Raw genomic sequence first — 24,446 nt, forward strand, 5'->3', positions numbered from 1 at the left:
TTTTGCCTACTAATGTCAGTCCTTTAGTATCTGCAATAGATGGAGGAGATAAGAATGCAGATTCTGGCAAAAAAACTCAGTTTTCGTTAGCTCGAGAACCAACATTAACCACTGGTCTTCGACAAGAGATCAAAAGTTACATAAAAAGTTCTGTAGACCTCGACACAGATGAGACCAACTCAAAGATTGCAAAATCTGATTGCTTGAGCATAGAGGATTATGATCTTCAAGAGCATGCAGAAGGCTTGTTGTTTGACCGAGTATCATATAAGAACAGAATAGAATTGGGTAGTTTGCATCTCTGTACTGCTGGTATAGGTTTCTCATTTTCACCATTTGCTTCTGTTTTATGAAATTTCTTTGAAGTTTTTTTATGTTGATAAAATGAAATTTTAGAAATGTATGTACAAAGCGGGTATACCCGACCGAAATCAGTCAGTGGTGATGATAAAACAAGCTAAGGAATATGTGAAGAGATATCATACGAGGGGTTTATTATTAGTACATTTGACATATGCCATAACACTATGGTATTGTTAATGTTCTTTTATGGGTTTTTTTTGTTCTATCTTGCCTAGACCTTTCTTTTTTCTGTATATATATTCTGCTACGGATTCTTAAGGACTCGGTCTTGTCTTCAAGTAGAGTCATCAACTTGGTACACCACATGAAAGTGACATAAAATATATGGATACGGGTTTACTTTTCGAGTACACGAACACACGAAATGATTAAATTAAGTGCTGGATATATGTTACCGTTATGGACATGACTTGTAAGTACATGAAATAAAATGTAAATATTAACTATATATTAGAATATTAGATACATATACATTTATTTATATAAGCATACATATTTTTACGAAATCATATGTAAATATACATATATTTAATATAATTTATAAAAATATATTCAAAAATATGATATTATAATATATATGTAAATATATATCTAAAAATGTTAAATTTTATATGTTTATTTATTTATTTATATATTTATCTTTTTATAATTAACAGTGCACGAGAATAGTACACGAAAATTACATGATAGTACACAAACAAAAAAAAATACAAATAATTAAAACAGGTATGAATGTATATCATTCTCGAGATATAACACGATAGTAAATGACACAATATGAATGTAGCTTTGTTCTCGAGTCACAAACTCTAACTTCGTACCGGTGACATTAAAAAATAAAAATGAAGTTTTTAGATTTAATTTGTATAGATGATATGTATAATTTTTCACGCACACGCTATATAATGGGAAAAATAATTGTGAAGATATGATTAGGGTTGAAAATCTATAAATTACTAAAGATAAAATATTTATTATATTAATGTAACATAATATGGATTATATATGTTTTTAATCTAATTTATTAAAAGTAAAAAATAAAAGGGTGTAAAAAATATTAAAGCCCGACTCGAATAACTTGTTCCGGTTTGCATAAAATAACTAAATTGGCGGGCGGAACATTTGACATAAAGCTAAAAGGCTAACTATACAAGAATATCTCAATTTGGAGGCACTGGTATAATCACATCAAAATACTGAGTGATACATTCTTTGCTCCACCGTTATGGGTGATTATGAAGAGATGAATGGTAACCTTGGATTCCTTCGAGCCCCTATGAGGGAAGGAGAGGTGGTACTAGAATCGGAACATGAAGAAACCGGAGATGGTGATTCTAGCGATCAAGAAATAGATGTCAATGAACTACAGAATAGGATGTGGAGAGATCGAAATGCTCCTGCAACTGGTTAAAGCGCAGAATGACAATGAGGTGTTTGATAGTGCTAAGCAGCGCCAGTCCGAGGAGCAAGCACGGAGAAAGCAAATATCTCCGGCACATGAGGGTTCCCTAAATAACATGCATGCTGAAAATGATGAAAGAATTTAACGCTCAGGGTTTTGTGTATGGTATCTTCCCTGTGAATAGAAAGCCGTCATCGGAGCCTCTGACAATCTTCGTGAATGGTGGAAGGATAAAGTTAGGTTTGATAGGAATGAACCTGCCGCCATCGCAAAATATCAAGTCGACAATTCCATTCAGAGCAAAAGAGATGACAACTCAACTCCCCTCACTCAGCTTTGCTAGAGCTTCATGATAGGAATCTTGGCTCACTTTTGTCTGCTCTGACTCATCACTGTGATCCACCACAGAGGCGTTTCTCGTTGGAGAAGGGCATTGCCCCACCATGGTGGCCTATAGGGAATGAGGAATGACGGCCACAATTATGCATCCCTAAAGACTAGAGAATCCCTCCATATAAGAAGCCTCATGATCTGAAGAAAGCTTGGAAGGCTGGGGTTTTAATTTCTGTGATCAAGCACATGTCTCCTAACATTTTCAAGATTCATAGGTTTGTGCGGCAATCCAAATGCTTGCAGGATAAGATGACACCCAAAGAGAGTGCCATTTGGCTGCCAATTATTAATCAAGAGAATTCTTTATCACAAAAACTTTACCCTTATTTTGAGCCACACAAAACCTGTGATTGCTTACCATAAGTCGTATATTATATGTGAGACTAGTGAATATGATGTCGATGAAGTGGAAGATATCGAGAAGATTGATGTTGAAGAGTGCCAGGCTCATGATGCTAACCTCTTTAACTTATAAAATGATGTACTCGAAAAGAGGCTGATAGTGCCACCACCTGCTTTAGTTAAGGGAGAGCTTGTTGATGGAGTCATGGAATTTTTGCCGAAAAGAAAACAACCATCTAATGCATTATGGCCGTGGACAAGATGGAGTCATTACATTTTTATAATATATAAATGGGTTTAATAAAATATTAAATTTGACCTGATTTAGATCAGATAAATATTATGTCTTGTCCAATTAAAATATTAAAATAATAACAACTATTTATCAAAAATTTAGATTTATATAATCAAAATCAAAATTAAATCCATACTTTAACTAAAAGGCCGTGTTTGTAACAAACCATGACCAGATTTTTTTCCCCTGAACAGTGTTCATTTCGAATTTTGTTTTTCATATAAATTTCTGTGTAAAATTATAGCTGACTGTTGATATAGAAGACGAGAAAGCTAGTATAAAAAAGATAATTTTATATTTTATTTTAGTTGAACTTTAACTTAATATCAACATGCCATAATATTAAGCTTATTATCATAATAATGCAATATTCCACCATACTTGAATAAGTGAAGTTTAAGAGATGTGTGGACTATAAACATATTTTTCATTCACCAAATTTGATAAATAATATCATTTTGTTCATGTTAAAAATAAACGATATATGATTTTGATAAAATATATTTTGACTAAAATGTCTAAATTTTTTTTAGAGAAAACTCGAATCTCGTATACATGATATTTTTACACACGTGCATTTTAAATTTTGTGTTTCATATAATTTTTTTGATAAAATCATAATTGCTTTACAAAAAGACAAGAGAACCGGTATGAGATATAATTATCTTATTTAATATTTACCTTAATTTCAATATAACATAATATAACTCTATTAACTTATTTTTAGGATGAGTTATAAACATATCTTTTTGAATTTTTTAAATATATTTTTGTTCATAATACGATAAAAATTATAATTTTAATCTTAATTGAAAATTAACATAAATTTGTCTTTACCTCATTGACGAGATTACAAAATTCTTATTATTCCAAAAAAAAAAGAATATATGATTAAAGAAAATAATTTGACTATCAGGATTTAAGAAAAAGTTCTAAAATATAAAGATTATATAGAAAAAAAGGATATGGGGATATAATATTCTTATTCAGTTTCTATATGTGTCACACCACCCTCCTTTATATTTTGTTGGAGCAAGGCAACCTAAAGCTTTGACTCAGTCTTGTATTTTTGTCAGGCTCAAGCGACTGTTTTCTTTCATTTCCCAGAAGCTGGTGAGCTTTTAATTCTTCACGCCCCTTTGTTTTATTTATGTGTATATGCATATATAATGTGTTCAACAATCATCGCTTTCGTTTCTTAATGTATCCACGCATATGTTCCTCATTTGTGTGTTTTTAGGTGAAAGTAGGTCACTTTTTTCATGTTGTTTATGCGTGTATGTTTGTTTAATATTAGACTTTGTGGAAAGATGCCGTCTTTATGTGTGTGGTTTTATGTGAAACTTTCGATTTTAGAGAATATTTGTGTTGTTAGGATTCATGGAGCACATGTATTAGAGGTTCTTTTGTTTGTTTTGTTCATGATTTGGTTCTTCCCCAAATGAGTGTTTCAAAATCATTTATTGGTTTTTCAATTGATTATTGCCGATTATCAAAATGGCATTGATATGGAATAATTCATTGTACTACTTCTGTGTTAAATAATTAGCAAGTTTTTAGTTACTTTCCCTTTTTACCCTAGCAGGAATAAAAAATCAATTAACAGGAGATTTATTTATATAATGATAGGACTAAGAATGAAATGATGAGTTTGTATCTTATGCTGGCATCATCTTCTCCCTGTCAATTGGTGTTGCCTTCATTCTGTTTTTCTTTTGTGGAATGTGCTAAACCCTAATTTGAATCTAAATTTTCTGTTGCTGTGTGTTATATTTTATGGTTGGTTATTTTGTTGTCCTTTTGTTTTAGTACTCTATTTGGGTCTTTCATTTTTTAAAACGCCACTGCTATATTTTTATTTTATTGTACCTAAGAATTTAGGCCTATGCACATATTTAATTGATAGAATAATGTAGTTAATATTTTTTAGAAATCAATTATAATTATTATGAAAAAGGGTGATTACCAACGGAGTACCATATGAATAGAATAGTGTATGTCAATAGTTTGTAATTGTTAAAACATCAAATGCTCTTCATCAAACATGAACAAGCCACTAAGTTAGATATTTCTCTATTTCAGAACAATGGAGTCGAGAACTATAAAAAGGAAGAGATGCAACAAAATTAAGGAGAACGTAATTGAGGAAAGTCATGCATTAGTGATGAATTCTGCAAAGTTGGTTGATGAAATTGAAGCAGCAAACGAAGATTTTGTAGAGTACTTCAAAAGCATGGGTGACAGACATTCGGAACTGATTTCCCAGGCAATGGGCATCAATGAACAATACGGGTAGGTTTTAGTATTTTTTCCATAATCCATTATGTCATTACAAAATTATGATACATATTTACAATCTTGTCAATTCACAGGTCCATTCTTGGTCTACTAAAGGGGAACAAAAGGGCAAGAGTGGGAGAGACCTCGGAGGTACACATGAAAACCTCACACCTTCCTATGCTAGTGATGTTCGCAAATTCTTGGGTGACACTCACACATCACTCGAAGGTCATTGTAAGGAATACAAGAAAGCATGCTAACAGATCACGAGGGAATTCGAGACGAGTTTCGAAGCATGGAAAATAAAATTAAGTGATCTCAAAGAACAGGGAGATGAAATGCAGAATCATGAGGTCGAGTTAGGTGTGCAGTTGACTGAATTCAAGAGAAAAATGTCAACCCCTGAATGAGTGCTACTTGCCCATTAAGATAGTATGACTAAATATTTTAGAGACAAATCGAATCTCACAAAGATGATTTTTGTACACGTGCAATTTAAATTTTGTGTTTCATATAATCTTTTCGATAAAATCGTAATTGCTTGGCAGAAAAGACAGAGAACTAATATGAGATATAATTTATCTTATTTAATTTTTAACTTAATTTCTATCTTAATATCATATTTATAGCTTATTTTTTAGGACAAACTATAAACATGTCGTTTTGAAATTTGTTAAATATTATAATTTTATTCATAATACGATAAAAATTATATACAATTATAATTTAAAATTGAAAATTTACATAAATTTGCATCTACCACGTACTATTGAAAAGATTACAAAAATTATTAATTATTCTAAAATAAAAAAAATTGATTAAAAAAAATAATTAGAATATCACAATTTAAGTAAAAGTAGTAAAATATAAAGATTATATAGGAAAAAGAAGCATTAGAATGTGTTTGCCACATGGCCATCCTTTATATTTTATTGGCACAAAGCAACCTGAACCTTTGAGTTGTAGTCTTGGTTGTTTTACAGGCTCCAACGACTCGTTTTCTTTCATTTCCAAGCTGGTGACCTTTTAATTCTTCACGCCCTTCTGTTTATTTATATGTATATGCATATATCATGCGTTCAATGCTGTCATGTCTTGCTGTTTGTAATGTATCCGTGGGTATAGGTTGCTCATTTTTTTGTTTTAATTTAGCCTGAAGGTGGGTCCTTTTTCATGTTGTTTATGTGTGTGTGTTTGTTTAATATTAAACTTTGTGGAAATATGCCTTCTTTATGTGTGTAGTTTTGTGTGAAACTTTGTTTTTCAGGGAATATTTATGTTGTTAGGATTACATGGAGTACATGTATTAGAGGTTCTGTTGTTTGTTTTGTTCTTGATTTGGTTCTTTGCAAAATGGGTGTGTTTGCAAATTATTTTATTGGTTTTTCAAATGATTATTGCTGATTTTATTCAAAATGGCACTGACATGGAATAATTCATTGTACTACTTCTGTATTAAATGATTAACAAGTTTGACAACCCACTCCTTAGGTAAAACATATGATCATTATTTTTCTACTTGACCTAACTGTTAGGTAAAACATATGATCATTATTTTTCTACTTGACCTAACCGGGCTTTTATAAATAAGGCGAGACATTGTTAGTGTCAGACAAGGGTTTGTCAAATATAGCCGTATAGAAATGCAATGTTCTGAAACTCTTTCTGCAGTATACTGAGTATTGTTTGCACACTTTGGTATGGTTTTCATACTAAAACAACGGTGATAATTTATACAAAGTATGCTAAGTACTATTTTGATTATCATCCTAATGGGGTATACTTTTATGGTGTATGTGTTTGGTCTGGCCTGTTGGGGTGTTGAACATGCCTAGACCAAACTGGCACCTTATCATAAATGAGATTTTATAAAATGTTTGTATCTGTAAAGTAACTGAAATAATTTTCTGGACAGACTTTTCTCAAATTTCCTTTTGGGCAATCCTCTCTTTATCTCTAAAAGGTCATCTGTAGGTTGGCTCAAATTTTCATCCATCTGTGTGAGTAAAGGTAGTTGATCTTGATGAGAGACATGTGCTCCGCCGGACTTTTTTATTTATAAATTTTTTCTTTTAGTGTGTGAATAATACTGGGAACACTGTTCTACTGCAGAACAATCAAAAAAATAAAACAACTACAAAATAGTTGTTCCGCACTTTCTGAAAAGTGCATAACTGTTCTCATTTTTTGAAACTTTAATTTGAGTCTTAATTTTCGGCTGCTTGTGTTAGAGTTTTATGGTTGGTTATTTTGTCCGGCCTTTTTTTTAGTACTCTATTTGAGCCTTTCATTTTTTGAAACCACACTGCTGTTTTATTTTATTATATGTAAGAATTTAGGCCTGTGATTGAACATATTTAATTGATAGAATAATGTGATTAATATTTTACAAATCAATTATAATTATTTTTTGAAAATGGTGATTACTAATATATAGAGTTTAGAGTATCATATAAATCGTTTATGTCAACTCTTTGTATGGTAAAACACTAACTGCTCTTTCATCTATATATTGAGAACATCAAACATGAACAAGCCACTAACTTAGATATTTATCTATATATAGTTTCAGAACAATGGGGTCACGAACTACAAAAAGGAAAAGATGCAACAGAATTAAGGAGAACATGGTTGAGGAAACTCATGCATTAGTGATGAATTCTGCAAAGTTGTTAATGAAATTCAAGCAACAAACGAAGATTTCATAGAGTACGTACTTCAAAAGCATGTGACAGACATTCGGAACTGATCTCCCATGCAACCGGCATGAATGAATAATACGGGTGACTTTTAGTATTTTTTTCACAATCCATTATGTCATTACAAAATTACCATACATATTTTCAATCTTGGCAATTCATAGGACCATTGTTGATCTACTGAAGGGGAACAAAAGGGCAAAGGGCGGGAGAGACCACAAAGCTGCATGAAAACCTACCAACTTCGTACGCTACAGATGTTCGCAAATTCTTGGACGACACTTACACATCACTGGAATGTCATTCAAAGAAATACAACCAAGCATGCGAACAGATCATAAGGGAATTTGAGACCAGTTTTGAAGCATGGAAAAATATAAGTGATATCAAGGAACATGGAGATAAAATGCAGAATCAGAATGCCGAGTTGCGTGAGCAGTTTAATGAATTTAAGGAATATATCAACCCCGGAATGTCTAAATTTTTTTAGAGACAAATTGAATATCGCACAGATGACAGATGAGATTTTTGTACACGTACATTTTGAATTTTGTGTTTCTACTTACCTGATTGGGCTTTTGTATATAAGGTGAGATATTGTTAGTGTCGACAAACGTTTGTCAGATTTCAAATAGAGCGGTATAGAGATGCAATGTTCTGAAACTCGTTATGCTGTACACTGAATGAAATTATTGCACACTTTGGTATGGTATATACTGTCATGTGAATGTGTTTGGTCTGACTGGTTGGGTTCGTGAACATCCCTAGACTAAACTGGCACCTAATTAAGTCACATTTATAAAAGGTTTGTTGTCGTAAAGTGACTGAACTAATTTTCTGTACAGACTGTTCTAAAATTCCCTTTCCGGCTATTAAATCCTCTCTTTAGCTCTAAAAGGTCATCTATTGGCTCAAATTTTAATCGGCTTAAGCCTGTAAAACTATCTTTAAATTTTGTTGAAGGGCTGGTGCAAAGCCACCTGAAGCTTTATCTAGTAGTCTTCTTTGTTTTGACGGGGTCAAACTACTCAATTTCTTTGATCTCCGAGAAGCTGATGAGTTGCTTCATACCCTTCGGTTCTATTTATATGTATTATGCATATATCTTGTGTTTAATTCTTTCATTTCTTTTATCTGTAATGTATACATGGATATATGCCGCTCGTTATGTGTTTTTAGCCATTGCACTAGGCAGAAAATGTACTAGCTCAATATTTTGATGTGAGTTTGCCGTATTCAAAATTAAAATTAAAATCACATCAAAATAATGAGTGATACTTTCTTTGCTCCACCGCTATGGGTGATTCCCAAGAGATGAATAGTAATCTTGGATTACTTCGAGCCCCTATGAGGGTAGGACGGGTAAGTGGCACTAGAATCTGAACATGAAGAAGCCGGATCGTGATTCTAGTAGTGATGAAGTAATAGATGTCAATGAACTACAGAAGAAGACGTGCAGAAATGAAATGCTCCTGCAACGGCTTAAAGCCCAGAATGGCAAAGACCTAATATAACCATATCCATTGAGCATTTAAAATTCTCAGTAATCAATAATGATTAGGTCCAACTAATATGATGATGATAGACAGAGGAGTAGGTTAACTAGATGTGCTTCTGTGAGTGAAACTCTCCACTAAACAAATGGTAATTTAATGATATAATGTTGCCTAATGTGTTAGAATAAGTTGCCAAGAAGTGTCCTTTTTTTTAGTGATGAATGAGGTTTCTGGGATCATGACAGGAGGAAGGCAGAGTGACATCTTTGGTTCTTTTACCTTAACTTCATTCATGCTGCATGATCAGTGTTGTGTTCCATTATGCTTATTTGTAAATTTTAACATGATTCCAAGAACATTATCTCTTGTTTATTGTGAGCATGCTGCCATGTCATGTCATGCATAAAATAGAAGCACATTTTGAAAATCATAATTATTATTTTTGTTTCATATTTCAAAAATCTTTCCATTTTCTCAGTAGTAGATTTGTTATTATCCTTGCAAGAGTCTCAAATATATACTAATGGCTTGTTGAAATTCTAATATTGTTAGTTTTTTTGCTTGCTCAGTATTCACTAATAAATGAATATGGTTTTTTTATATATTTTAACTCCTTGACCATTTACTTTCATCATCCAGCATTTCTCTTTACGTTCTCTCTATTTTTCCCATGAAAGAAGCAAACGGTACAAAACTATGTAAATCATTTTTCTCTAATGATGTCCTTGTGCTTAACAGGAAATAGTTGGTGATAGTCAGTTGTTGCATAGCCCCATGGATTCTGTTTTGCCTGCTAATGTCAGTCCTTTAGTATCTGCAATAGATAGAGGAGATAAGAATGCAGATTCTGGCAGAAAAACTCAGTTTTCGTTAGCTCGAGAACCAACATTAACCACTGGTCTTCGACAAGAGATCAAAAGTTACATAAAAAGTTCTGTAGACCTCGACAAAGATGAGACCAACTCAAAGATTGCAAAATCTGATTGCTTCAGCCTAGAGGATTATGATCTACAAGAGCATGCAGAAGGCATGTTGTTTGACCGAGTATCATATAAGAACAGAATAGAATCGGGTAGTTTGCATCTCTGTACTGCTGGTATCGGTTTCTCATTTTCACCATTTGCTTCTGTTTTATGAAATCTTTGAAGTTTTTTTATGTTGATAAAATGAAATTTTGGAAATGTATGTACAAAGCCGGTATACCTGACCGAAATCAGTCAGTGGTGATGATAAAACAAGCTAAGGAATATGTGAAGATATATCATACGAGGGGTTTATTATTATTCCCTCCATTCCAAAATAATAGTCGCTTTGACTTTGTGCACGTATTTTGAGGTGTAAAAAAAACATACTTCTACACGTTATTTTTGAATTTTTTTTTTTCTGAATAAAAATAGAGATGTTAAACTTTTATTCAGAAAAAGAAAATTTCAAAAATAACATATGGAGATATGTTTTTTTTGCACCTCAAAATACGTGCACAAAGTCAAAGCGACTATTATTTTGGAATGGAGGGAGTAGTACATTTGACATATGCCATAACACTATGGTATTGTTAATGTTCTTTTATGGGTTTTTTTGTTCTATCTTGCCTAGACTTTTCTTTTTTCTGTATATATATTCTGCGACGGACTCTTAGGGGCTCGGTCTTGTCTTCAAGTAGAGTCATCAACTTGTACACCACATGAAAGTGACATAAAATATATGGACACGGGTTTACTTTTCGAGTACACGAACACACGAAATGATTAAATTAAGTGCTGGATATATGTTACCGTTATGGACATGACTTGTAAGTACATGAAATAATATGTAAATATTAACTATATATTAGATACATATACATTTATTTATATAAGCATACATATTTTTACGAAATCATATGTAAATATACATATATTTAATATAATTTATAAAAATATATTTAAAAATATGATATTATAATATATATGTAAATATATATCTAAAAATGTTAAATTTTATATGTTTTTATATGTTTATTTATATATTTATCTTTTTATTAACAGTGCACGAGAATACTACACGAAAATTACATGATTATACACAAACAAAAAAAATACAAAAAGTTAAAACAGGTATGAATGTATATCATTCTCGAGATATAACACGATAGTAAATGACACAAAATGAATGTAGCTTTGTTCTCGAGTCCCAAACTCTAACTTCGTACCGGTGACATTAAAAAATAAAAATGAAATTTTAAGATTTAATTTGTATAGATGATATATATAATTTTTCACGCACACGCTATATAATGGGAAAAATAATTGTGAAGATATGCTGGAGAGGCAAATTAGGGTTGAAAATCTATAAATTACTAAAGATATAATATTTATTATATTAATGTAACATAATATGGATTATATATGTTTATAATCTAATTTATTAAAAGTAAAAAATAAAAGGGTGTAAAAAATATTAAAGCCCGACTCGAATAACTTGTTCCGGTTTGCATAATGGGAAAAATAATTGTGAAGATATGCTGGAGAGGCAAATTAGGGTTGAAAATCTATAAATTACTAAAGATATAATATTTATTATATTAATGTAACATAATATGGATTATATATGTTTATAATCTAATTTATTAAAAGTAAAAAATAAAAGGGTGTAAAAAATATTAAAGCCCGACTCGAATAACTTGTTCCGGTTTGCATAAAATAACTAAATTGGCGGGGGAACATTTGACATAAAGCTAAAAGGCTAACTATACAAGAATATCTCAATTTGGAGGCACTGGTATAATCACATCAAAATACTGAGTGATAATTTCTTTGCTCCACCGTTATGGGTGATTATGAAGAGATGAATGGTAACCTTGGATTCCTTGGAGCCCCTATGAGGGAAGGAGAGGTGGTACTAGAATCGGAACATGAAGAAACCGGAGATGGTCATTCTAGGCGATCAAGTAATAGATGCCAATGAACTACAGAATAGGATGTGGAGAGATGGAAATGCTCCTGCAACTGGTTAAAGCGCAGAATGACAATGAGGTGTTTGATAGTGCTAAGCAGCGCCTGTCCCAGGAGCAAGCACGGAGAAAGCAAATATCTCGGGCACATGAGGGTTTCCTAAATAACATGCATGCTGAAAATGATGAAAGTATTTAACGCTCAGGATTTTGTGTATGGTATCTTCCCTGAGAATGTAAAGCCGTCATGGGAGCCTCTGACAATCTTCGTGAATGGTGGAAGGATAAAGTTAGGTTTGACAGGAATGGACCTGCCGCCATCGCAAAATATCAAGTCGACAATTCCATTCAGAGCAAAAGAGATGACAACTCAACTCCCCTCACTCAGCTTTGCTAGAGCTTCATGACAGTGATCTTGGCTCACTTTTGTCTGCTCTGACTCATCACTGTGATCCACCACAGAGGCGTTTCTCGTTTGAGAAGGGCATTGCCCCACCATGGTGGCCTATAGGGAATGAGGAATGACGGCCTCAATTATGCATCCCTAAAGACTAGAGAATCCCTCCATATAAGAAGCCTCATGATCTGAAGAAAGCTTGGAAGGCTGGGGTTTTAACTGCTGTGATCAAGCACATGTCTCCTAATATTTTCAAGATTCATAGGTTTGTGCGGCAATCCAAATGCTTGCAGGATAAGATGACACCCAAGGAGAGTGATACTTGGCTGCCATGGACAAGATGGAGTCATTTAATTTTTATAATATATAAATGGGTTTAATAAAATATTAAATTTGACCTGATTTAGATCAAATAAAAATTATATCTTGTCCAATTAAAATATTAAAATAATAACAACTATTTATTAAAAATTTAGATTTGTCTAATCAAAATCAAAATTAAATCCATACTTTAACTAAAAGGCCCTGTTTGTAACAAACCATGACCAGATTTTTTTCCAGTGTTCATTTCGAATTTTGTTTTTCATATAAATTTCTGTGTAAAATTATATCTGACTTGTTGATATAGAAGACGAGAAAGCTAGTATTAAAAAGTTAATTTTATATTTTATTTTATTTGAACTTTAACTTAATATCAACATGCCATAATATTAAGTTTATTATCATAATAATGCAATATTCCACCATACTTGAATAAAAGAAGTTTAAGAGATGTACGGACTATAAACATATTTTTCATTCACCAAAATTTGATAAATAATATCATTTTGTTCATGTTAAAAATAAACAATATATGATTTTGATAAGATATATTTTGACTAAAATGTCTAAATTTTTTTTAGAGAAAACTCGAATCTCGTATACATGATATTTTTGTACACGTGCATTTTAAATTTTGTGTTTCATATAATTTTTTTGATAAAATCATAATTGCTTTACAAAAAAGACGAGAGAACCGGTATGAGATATAATTATCTTATTTAATATTTACCTTAATTTCAATATAACATAATATAATTCTAGTAACTTATTTTTAGGATGAGTTATAAACATATCTTTTTGAATTTTTTAAATAATATATTTTTGTTCATAATACGATAAAAATTATGATTGTAATCTTAGTTGAAAATTAACATAAATTTGTGTTTACCTCGTTGACAAGATTACAAAATTCTTATTATTCCAAAAAAAGGAATTTATGATTAAAGAAAATAATTAGACTATCAGGATTTAAGAAAAAGTTCTAAAATATAAAGATTATATAGAAAAAAAGGATATGGGAATATAATATTCTTATCGGTTTCTATATGTGTCACACCACCCTCCTTTATATTTTGTTGGAGCAAAGCAACCTGAAGCTTTGACTCATAGTCTTGTATTTTTGTCAGGCTCAAGCAACTCTTTTCTTTCATTTCCCAGAAGCTGGTGAGCATTTAATTCTTCACTCCCCTTTGTTATATTTATGTGTATATGCATAAATATATGTGTTCAACAATCAACGCTGTCGTTTCTTAATGTATCCACGCATATGTTCCTCATTTGTGTGTTTTTAGATGAAAGTAGGTCACTTTTTTCATGTTGTTTATGCGTGTTGTTTAATATTAGACTTTGTGGAAAGATGCCGTCTTTATGTGTATGGTTTTATGTGAAACTTTCGGTTTTAGAGATGTGTTGTTAAGATTCATGGAGCACATGTATTAAAGGTTCTTTTGTTTGTTTTGTTCATGATTTGGTTCTTCGCCAAATGAGTGTTTCAAAATCATTTATTGATTTTTCAATTGATTATTGCTAATTATCAAAATGGCATTGATATGGAATAATTCATTGTACTACTTGTGTGTTAAATAATTAGCAAGTTTTTAGTTACTTTTCCTTTTTACCCTAGCTGGAATAAAAAAAACAATTAACAGGAGATTTATTTATATGATGATAGGACTAAGAATGAAACAATGAGTTTGTATCTTATGCTGGCATCATCTTCTCCCTGTCGATTGGTCTTGCCTTCTTTCTGTTTTACTTTTGTGGAATGTGCTAAACCCTAATTTGAATCTAAACTTTCATTTTTTGAAACGCCACTGCTATATTTTTATTTTATTGTACCAAAGAATTTAGGCTTATGCACATATTTAATTGATAGAATAATGCAGTTAATATTTTTTAAAAATCAATTATAATTTATGAAAAATGGTGATTACCAACGGAGTACCATATGAATGGTGTATGTCAATAGTTTGTAATTGTTAAAAGCCATGCATTAGTGATGAATTCTGCAAAGTTGGTTGATGAAATTCAAGCAGCAAACGAAGATTTTGTAGAGTACTTGAAAAGCATGGGTGACAGACATTCGGAATTGATTTCCCAGGCAATGGGCATCAATGAACAATACGGGTAAGTTTTAGTATTTTTTTCATAATCCATTATGTCATTACCAAATTATGATACATATTTACAATCTTGTCAATTCACAGGTCCATTCTTGATCTACTAAAGGGGAACAAAAGGGCAAGAGTGGGAGAAACCTCGGAGGTACATGAAAACCTCCCACCTTCATATGCTAGTGATGTTCGCAAATTCTTGGGCGACACTTACACATCACTGGAAGGTCATTGTGATGAATACAAGCAAGCATGCGAACAGATCACGAGGGAATTCGAGACGAGTTTCGAAGCATGGAAAATAAAATAAAGCGATCTCAAAGAACAGGGAGATGAAATGCAGAATCATGAGGTCGAGTTAGGTGTGCAGTTGACTGAATTCAAGAAAAATGTCAACCCCTAAATGAGTGCTACTTGCCTATTAAGATAGTATGACTAAATATTTTAGAGGCAAATCGAATCTCACACAGATGAGATTTTTGTACACGTGCAATTTGAATTTTGTGTTTCATATAATATTTTCGATAAAATAGTAATTGCTTGGTAGAAAAGACATAGAACTAATATGTGATATAATTTGTCTTATTTAATTTTTAACTTAATTTCTATCATAATATCATATTTATAGCTTATTTTTTAAGACAAACTATAAACATGTCGTTTTCAAATTTGTTAAATATTATAATTTTATTCATAATACGATAAAAATTATATACAATTATAATTTAAAATTGAAAATTTACATAAATTTGCATCTACCACTATTGAAAAGATTACAAAAATTATTAATTATTCTAAAATAAATAAATTGATTAAAGAAAATAATTAGAATATCACAATTTAAGTAAAAGTAGTAAAATATAAAGATTATATAGAAAAAAAAAAGCATTGGAATGTAATATTCTCATTCACTTTTTGTATTTGCCACATGGCCATCCTTTATATTTTATTGGAGCAAAGCAACCTGAACCTTTGAGTTGTAGTCTTGGTTGTTTTACAGGCTCCAACGACTCGTTTTCTTTCATTTCCAAGCTGGTGAGCTTTTAATTCTTCACGCCCTTCTGTTTATTTATATGTATATGCATATATCATGTGTTTAATGCTGTCATGTCTTGCTGTTTGTAATGTATCCGTGGATAATAGTTGCTCATTTGTTTAATTGTTTTTAGCGTGAAGGTGGGTCCTTTTTCATGTTGTTTATGTGTGTATGTTTGTTTAATATTAGACTTTGTGGAAATATGCCTTCTTTATGTGTGTAGTTTTGTGTGAAACTTGTGTTTTAGGGAATATTTATGTTGTTAGGATTACATGGAGTACATGTATTAGAGGTTCTGCTGTTTGTTTTGTTCTTGATTTGGTTCTTTGCAAAATGGGTGTGTTTGCAAATTATTTTATTGGTTTTTCAAATGATTATTGTTGATTTTAATCAAAATGGCACTGATATGGAATAAGTATTAAATGATTAGCAAGTATGACAACCCACTCCTTAGGTAAAACATATGATTATTATTTTTCTACTTGACCTAACTGTTAGGTAAAACATATGATCATTATTTTTCTACTTGACTTAACCGGGATTTTGTAAATAAGGTGAGACATTGTTAGTGTCGACAAGGGTTTGTCAAATATAGTGGTATAGAAATGCAATGTTTTGAAACTGTTTCTGCAGTACACTGAGTGATATTGTTTGCACACTTTGGTATGGTTTTCATACTAAAATTACGGTGATAATTTATACAAAGTATGCTAAGTAATTCTATTTTGTTTATCATCCTAATGGGGTATACTTTTATGTGTATGTGTTTGGTCTGACGGGTTGGGATCTTCAACATGCCTAGACTGAACTGGCACCTTATCAAGTCAGATTTTATAAAAGGTTTGTATTTGTAAAGTAACTGAAATAATTTCTGCACAAACTTTTCTAAAACCATGTAGAGGTCTACTTAAACGTCTTAATTAATATCCTCTTGTCAGAATTAAGTTCTATAAGCCCGGTGGGTGAAGATTAATGTGGATGCTGCTGTCTTTAAAGAAACTGGGTACACTGGTTAGGCAGTTTTATAGGAGACGAGCATGGAAGATTTATAAGAGCAAGAAGTCAGAGGTTTGCAGTAGCCTACCAGCCACGAGAGGCGGAAGCCATAGCATTGAAGGAAGCTCTCTCCTCGGTGAAAGATCTTGGGTACATGAGATGTGTTTTCGAGACCCATGCCAAAACGCTTGCAGATACATGTAAGGATATTCAGGGGCATATTTATTTTCATTCGATTGTGTCAAGTTATGTTGAGATGTTTAAGCACTACGAGGAAGTGCTAGTTGAATTTGTTCATAGCTAGGTCTGCGAATGACGTGGCTCATAGACTTGCAAAGGCTACTCATTCTATGTCACGCATCTACGAGTAATGCTCCGGATTTTATTCATGATGTATTGTTGATGGATTCAGTTTAATATAAGCACGTACGTTTATTTTTTTTTAAAAAGTTCTCAATAATTTCACTTACACCCCTTAACTTCCATCCATGGGTGTGAGTAAGATAGTTGATCTTGATGAGAGATATGTCTGTGTGTAGTCCTAAATTTTGTAGTAAAATTAAATTTTGTTTACTTACAAAAATAGATTTGCTGATCTTGCTTAATTTCTTTTACTGAGAGGAGAGCCAACACTTATGTAACACAATTATGTAACACAATTATAGATAATACCGTAAAAAATAATAATAAAACAACCATACCCATCAAAGTGAAAATATAGACATAATATGACACATTGATGTCATAACAAAAATGTGGGTACTCATGATAGACTATCAAAAGATTATCTTAATCAATAAAATACCACACAAAAAAAAAGTTGTTTGAAAAATGACTTAAAAGTTAATATCCAACATACTAGACATTGAAATTAATAGTACAAAGTTTTAGAACAGAATTATCACTTAAAGATCTCTACTTGACTTAAGTGCAAGACTTTGGTCAGTTTTTCAAGGGTTGAACTCAGATTCTTGATATTGTTGGATAACATTTGCATCTTCTTTTCAAGCTTGCTCTTCTTATTTTTTGTCTTCCTATTTCTCTTTATTCCCACTTCTGAAGTTGAATTTTTGTTGTTTGAAATTTTTAGTGACTTTTCCTTGTTCTCCTCGTAGGAACTAAAAAATCAATTGACTGGAGATTTATTTACATGACGACAGGTCTAAAAATGAAATGATGAGTTTGTATCTTACGCTCGCATCATCTTCTGCCTGTCGATTGGTGTTGCCTCCATTCTGTTATGCTTTTCGCATATGTGCTAAACCCTAATTTGAGTCTAAAATTTCCGCTGCTGTGTTAGAATTTTATGGTTGGATATTTTGTTGGGCCTTTGTTTTAGTACTCTCTATTTCCGCCTTTCATTTTTCGAAACATCACAGCTAATTTGTTTTATTATATGTAAGAATTTAGGCCTATGATTGAACATATTTAATTGATAGAATAATGTAATTAATATATTTCACATATCAATTATAATTATTTTTAAGAAATGGTGATTACTAATAGAGTACCATATGAATCGTGTATGTCAACTCTTTGTATGCTAAAACACTAATGGCTCATTCATCTATATATTAAGAACATCAAATATGAACAATCTACTAGATATATATCTATTATATAGTTTCAGAACAATGGAGTCGTGAACTACAAAAAGGAAGAGTTGCAACAGAATTAAGGAGAACATGGTTGAGGAAACTCATGCATTACTGATGAATTCGGCAAATTTGGTTTATGAAATTCAGGCAACAAACGAAGATTTTATAGAGTACTTCAAAAGCATGGGTGACAGACATTCGGAACTGATTTCCCATGCAATTGGCATTAATGAACAATATGGGTGACTTTCAATATTTTTTTCACAATCAATTATGTCATTACAAAATTATGATACATATTTTCAATCTTATCAATTCATAGGGCCATTGTTGATCTACTGAAGGGGGACAAAAGGGCAAAGGGCGGGAGATTCCAGGGAGGTGCATGAAAACCTACAAACTTCGTATGGAAAAAAACTAAGTGATCTCAAGGAACATGGAGATGAAATGCAGAATTAGAAGGCCGAGTTGCGTGAGCAGTTTAATGAAAATGTCAACCCCCGAATGGCTGCTACTTGCCAATTAAGATATATAGTATGTCTAAATGTTTTTAGAGACAAATTGAATCTCGCACAGATGAGATTTTTGTACACGTACATTTTGAATTTTTGTTTCTACTTGACCTAATCATCAGGCTTTTGTATTTAAGGTGAGATAGTGTTAGTGTCGTCAAACGTTTGTGAAATATCAAATATATATAGCGGTATAGCAATGCAATGTTCTGAAACTCTTTCTGCAGTACACTGAATGAAATTGTTTGCACACTTTGGTATGGTTTTCATACTAAAACAACAGGGGTAATTATTTATACAAAGTATGATAAAGTAATTCTATTTTGTTTATCATCCTAATCGGGTATACTATTATGTGAATGTGTTTGGTCTGACTGGTTGGGTTCGTGAACATCCCTAGACTAAACTGGCACCTAAATAAGTCACATCTTATAAAAAGTTTTTTGTTGTAAAGTGTCTGAAATAATTTTCTGTACAGACTATTCTAAAATTCCCTTTCCGGCTATTAAATCCCCTCTTTACTCTAAAAGGTCATCTATTGGCTCAAATTTTAATCGGCTTAAGCCTGTAAAAATATCTTTAAATTTTGTTGAAGGGCTGGTGCAAAGCCACCTGAAGCTTTGCTTTATATATCTAGTAGTCTTCTTTGTTTTGACAGTGTCAAACTACACAATTTCTTTGATCTCCGAGAAGCTGGTGAGTTGCTTCATACCCTTTGGTTTTATTTATATGTATTATGCATATATCTTGTGTTTAATGCTTTCATTTCTTTTATTTGTAATGTATCTGCGGATATATACTGCTCATTATGTGTTTTTAGCCTGAAGGTTGGTCCTTTTTCACTGATTTATGGTGTGTGTGCATGCATGTTTCTTTGATATTAGACTTTATGGAAAGATGCCAAACTTTGTGTTTCAGGGAATATTTATGTTGTTATGATTACATGGAGTATATGTATGCAAGGTTTTTTTGTTTGTGTTGTTCATGATTTGGTTCTTTGCGAAATGGGTCTGTTTCGAAATTATTTTGTTGGTTTTTCAAATGATTATAGCTGATTTTAATCAAGATGGCATTGATATGGAATAATTCATTGTACTACTTCTGTATTAAATGATTAATTAGCAAGTATGACAACCCACTCTTTAGGTAAAAGAACATATGATCATTATTTTTCTACTTGACTTAACTGGGCTTTTTTTAAATAAGGTGAGACATGGTTAGGGTGGGCAAGGGTTTGTCAAACATAGCGGTATAGAAATGCAATGTTCTGAAACTGTTTCTGCTAGTACACTGAGTGATATTGTTTAAACACTTTGGTATGGTTTTCATACTAAAACAACGGTGATAATTTATTATACAAAGTATGCTGTAAAGTAACTGAAATAATTTTCTGTACAGACTTTTCTGAAATTCGCTTTTGGGCAATCCTCTCTTGATCTCTAAAAGGTCATCTATTGGCTCAAATTTTCATCCATTGGGGTGAGTAAGGTAGTTGATCTTGATGAGAGATATGTGTGTGTGTATTTATATATATTAGGATTGTACCCGTTCCGCGGGACTTTTTTATTTATAAACTTTTTCTATATAATATATAATGATTATGCGTGGGGTTTTATGGAGAATACGTTTTAGCACTACAAGAAAATGGGCTAAAAGCGACCGTCAAAATTTGGTAGCTTTTATCTAACAGCGACCGTATGTGATTATTGCTTTTAATTAAAAGCGACCGCAAAGAGTGGTAGCTTTGAAGAGGGTCGATTTTACTGGTGCCAATACGCGTGACTTTCATTATTTTTTTCACAATCCATTATGTCATTACAAAATTATGATACATATTTGCAATCTTGGCAATTTAGAGGTCTATTGTTGATCTAGTGAAGGAGAACAAAAGGGCACAGGGTGGGAGAGACACTACACCATAGATGTACTTACGCAACGCCAAAAAAATGTTGGAAAAAGCTAAAAAAATGTTGCCGTAACCCTGAAAAGGGAAACAACAACACTTTTTTGGTGTTGCCTTCAGCACCGCGGCCGTAGTGACATGTAGCAACACTTTTGCAACACTATGATTGTGGTTGCAATATTTACTCAAGGCATCACTTCGTTTCACCTATAACAACATTCAGTAGTGTTGCAATAAAGTCTGGAATTCTCTGAAATATGGGCCCCACATGTGGGCCTCATTGGTGGGCCCCACATGTGGGCCCCATTAGTTTTTGCAAGACTTTTAAGCGTAGATACTGCGCCATTCTTATATCTACTAAACACTTTTCTAAGAAACTGACAGTAAATGCTTGTAAATTGGATTGCCCATAATGTTAAATACAAATTTGTTTGCACAACATTCAAATACAAACCATTCAGTACCAAGCCAAGCAATTTACACCAGCATTACCCTACACCCTTAACTTAACTACACCTGCTTCTAGAAGAACAGTTTAACTATCATCCAACATTAGCAAGCAACCCTTAGCTAGTTCTAAAGCGATACTCCTACTTCACATCGACCTCTAATAACATGTGATCATCCTTGTAATAGCAGGCCATGAACATCTTCAGTTGGTCCTCATAAATTACTACCCATGACTTTTCAATTTTGTCCTACAAAATAAAGGCACAACCACATCAAAAAATAGATATGCATGAAGTTGTATAAGCTTGGCATGTGATCAACTAAATTATAGAATACTCATGATTATGAACTTGTTAACTTTTCCATCGGTCTTTTACTTTCAATCTGCCTTTCGCTTACGAGTCTTGACAAAGAACACTCCATCTAAGTTCCAATTAACCTTCATTGCTGGATCCTTTGCAACAGGACTGGATATCAACAGCTCTTGGTAAACCGTGCATGGGAACATTAATTACTTTTATGAGAAAGGAAACCTAGCATAGATTATAAATGTGAGACGGGGTCAAAAACTATCAAGGTAAGACTACAAGATTGAGGCCAGATGATTTAAAGCTTGGGCCACGTGATACCAGTGATAAGAAAATGCCAATCTAAATAACACATCTGACAAGAAACAACAAGAAATGTATAAATGTCCAATGGTAATCTCATCAAGGCAGACTTGTTACCAAAAGAGGGAATGTAATACTTAACTGCAAGCAATGACTTCATGATGAGATGAAGATGAATATTAAACCAGTTAGAATCTGCTTGAGTTCTCAGACTGTGCTGAGAGAGAAACTGGGAAAATTAGATGTTACCTTCTTAACATCAGCATCTTGTATCTTCTTGGGAATGTCATCATAGCCCTGTATATATTATAAGACATACATTAACTTTTATTGAATCATATCTGAGGTATAAGCATATCGAATTATATGTTCTGAAAATTTCAGTCTTGTATATATAATAAGCATAGCCTCGTTTATATAATAAGACAGTAACATAATTTTAATAATATATAGTTATTAATTCATATGTAAAAGGCCATCAAAGGCAGAAGCAAGTGTAGGAGTAGGGTAATTGCTTGACAATCTGAGTAACTTTTTCTTTTGAGGCTTCACAGGCAGAAGCAGGTGTAGGAGTATCGATGCCTCAATAATAGGATGATCACATGCTATTCTTCGGGTCCATCGAAAGATTATGAGGCTTGAAGTCTCTAAATTACATACATAAATAATCATAAGCATAAAATCCCAAAAATTAAACAATACAGAATAACACATCAAAGGAATGGCAATAACAACGATTAGTTACACTTGTCCAACACACCATGACCGTGACAGAAGGCAACCCCTTTACAAAGTTTATACATCAAGGTCTACATCAATAATTAAAAAAAAACAATCAGAAAACATTTCAATCAAAAAACAAAAAAATTCAAAACCCCCGAAAAACCAATCAGAGAAACATTTCAAATAAAACCCATGTAAAAAAACCAATCGAATTGAAGATACCTTAACAGTGGGCAAATGAATGTTCTCTCTTGTTTGACGAAAAGACCGAATGAACTTCTTCAAATCAGTGTCCATGTACTCAAACACCAAGTACAAAACCATATCCCTCGTCTTACTAATCCCTTGTTTCACATCTATCAGCCTATTAAATCATAAACAACATGTACAACAACAACAAAAACCCAAAATGAAATCAACAAAACCCAATTAAAACCCTAATTGAATTAAAACACTAGCCAATAGATTGGTTAAAAAAATTTACTTGATCGACGATATGGGCATCGCGACAGAGCATACCCAACAGCTTTTCTCTCTCGCTATGTACACTTTGTCGTAGGCTCCTTCCCCGACCTTTTCGAGCTTTTCGAAAGCATCCATTGCAGAAACTATTATGTAGGAGAGAGTGCGTGTGTTTTAAGCTTGGGTGTATGTACATGACTATGTTAAATGTTTGTTTATTGGGCCTTGGTTAATTTTTGTTCAAACACAGAGCGGTAAAATCCCCGCGCGCGGCTGCAAATATTTTCACAAAGTGGCTCATTTATTGTTATTTTATAATATTAAATTTTCTATTAAAAAAATTAACTATAAAGTTAATATAAACATATTAAATTTATAAAAATGTCATAATTTTTAGAGTTTTGCTCTAATAATAAACTTTTAAATTTAAAAAAATAAAATCGAATATTTTTTAAGTTTGATTCATTTTGTAAAATAATTTTTCAATTTAATTAGTTACTTTCTTAAAATTTTGGCTTAATTCAAATTATTAAAAATATTATAATTTTTTAAAATGACATGACTCTGGTGACCAATGTGTTACCTTTAATATTTTAAGTTATACTTTTCTCAAAATTAATGCATTTTAAAATATATAACTATTTATTTTATTATTATTATAATTAATAAAATAATTTTAATGGCAATACTTCATCGGTGTTGCAATGTGCAACATTTTTTAAACATGACAGAACATCCTATCTATGTATACAGCAACATTAGAAACACAATGTTACCGTAAGCATAAATATTTGACCTACTACAAAGTTTTTCAATGCAACACATGTTTTTGATGTTGTGTAGGTGCATCTATGGCGTAGTGAGACTACGGAGGTGCATGAAAACAATATATAATTTTAATAAAATATTATTTGACTAAAATGTTTATATTTTTCACAAACAAATCGAATCTCGTCACTACACCAAATATGGCCTATTGCAATGCTAAGAAAACGTAATATTAGGCACCAAAAGTGTTACAATATACTTTATTGTAACATATTTGCCAAAAACCAGCGTTGCGTTTACTGCCGTTGCAATAGATCCCTATAGTAACGTTTTTGGTACGTTTTGCAACATAT

At 32.2% G+C, this 24,446-nt stretch overlaps 1 protein-coding gene and 2 pseudogenes across 9 annotated transcripts; 2 read left to right on the top strand and 1 right to left on the bottom strand.

Annotated features, from left to right (window-relative positions):
• The first annotated feature begins 1,588 nt into the window (after positions 1-1,588).
• Positions 1,589-2,801, top strand: LOC108194912 (protein ETHYLENE INSENSITIVE 3-like; annotated as a pseudogene).
• A 6,358-nt stretch (positions 2,802-9,159) lies between these two features.
• On the top strand, positions 9,160-17,370 carry LOC135147971 (ETHYLENE INSENSITIVE 3-like 1 protein; annotated as a pseudogene).
• Positions 17,371-21,463: 4,093 nt separating this feature from the next.
• Positions 21,464-23,532, bottom strand: LOC108195882 (cyclin-dependent kinase B2-1). 9 transcript variants are annotated; one of them, XR_001801652.2, is made up of 5 exons: positions 23,348-23,532; positions 23,086-23,227; positions 22,390-22,437; positions 21,907-22,062; positions 21,464-21,777 (listed from the first exon to the last, which is right to left on the bottom strand). XR_001801652.2 is itself a non-coding variant. In XM_017362889.2 (4 exons), exons 1-4 carry the CDS (start codon positions 23,461-23,463, stop codon positions 21,964-21,966), a joined length of 405 nt encoding a protein of 134 aa, XP_017218378.1. In that variant the 5' UTR covers positions 23,464-23,532; the 3' UTR covers positions 21,464-21,963. The 9 variants fall into 9 exon arrangements, 3 of the variants coding, with proteins under 3 accessions (XP_017218378.1, XP_017218376.1, XP_017218377.1); XR_010285960.1 differs by having other exon boundaries at positions 21,880-22,062; XR_010285959.1 differs by lacking the exon at positions 21,907-22,062 and adding an exon at positions 22,901-22,949 and having other exon boundaries at positions 22,390-22,787.
• Positions 23,533-24,446: the final 914 nt, after the last annotated feature.

The sequence above is a fragment of the Daucus carota genome, chromosome 7 (genome assembly GCF_001625215.2).
Source record: "Daucus carota subsp. sativus chromosome 7, DH1 v3.0, whole genome shotgun sequence".
Lineage (NCBI taxonomy): Eukaryota > Viridiplantae > Streptophyta > Magnoliopsida > Apiales > Apiaceae > Daucus > Daucus carota.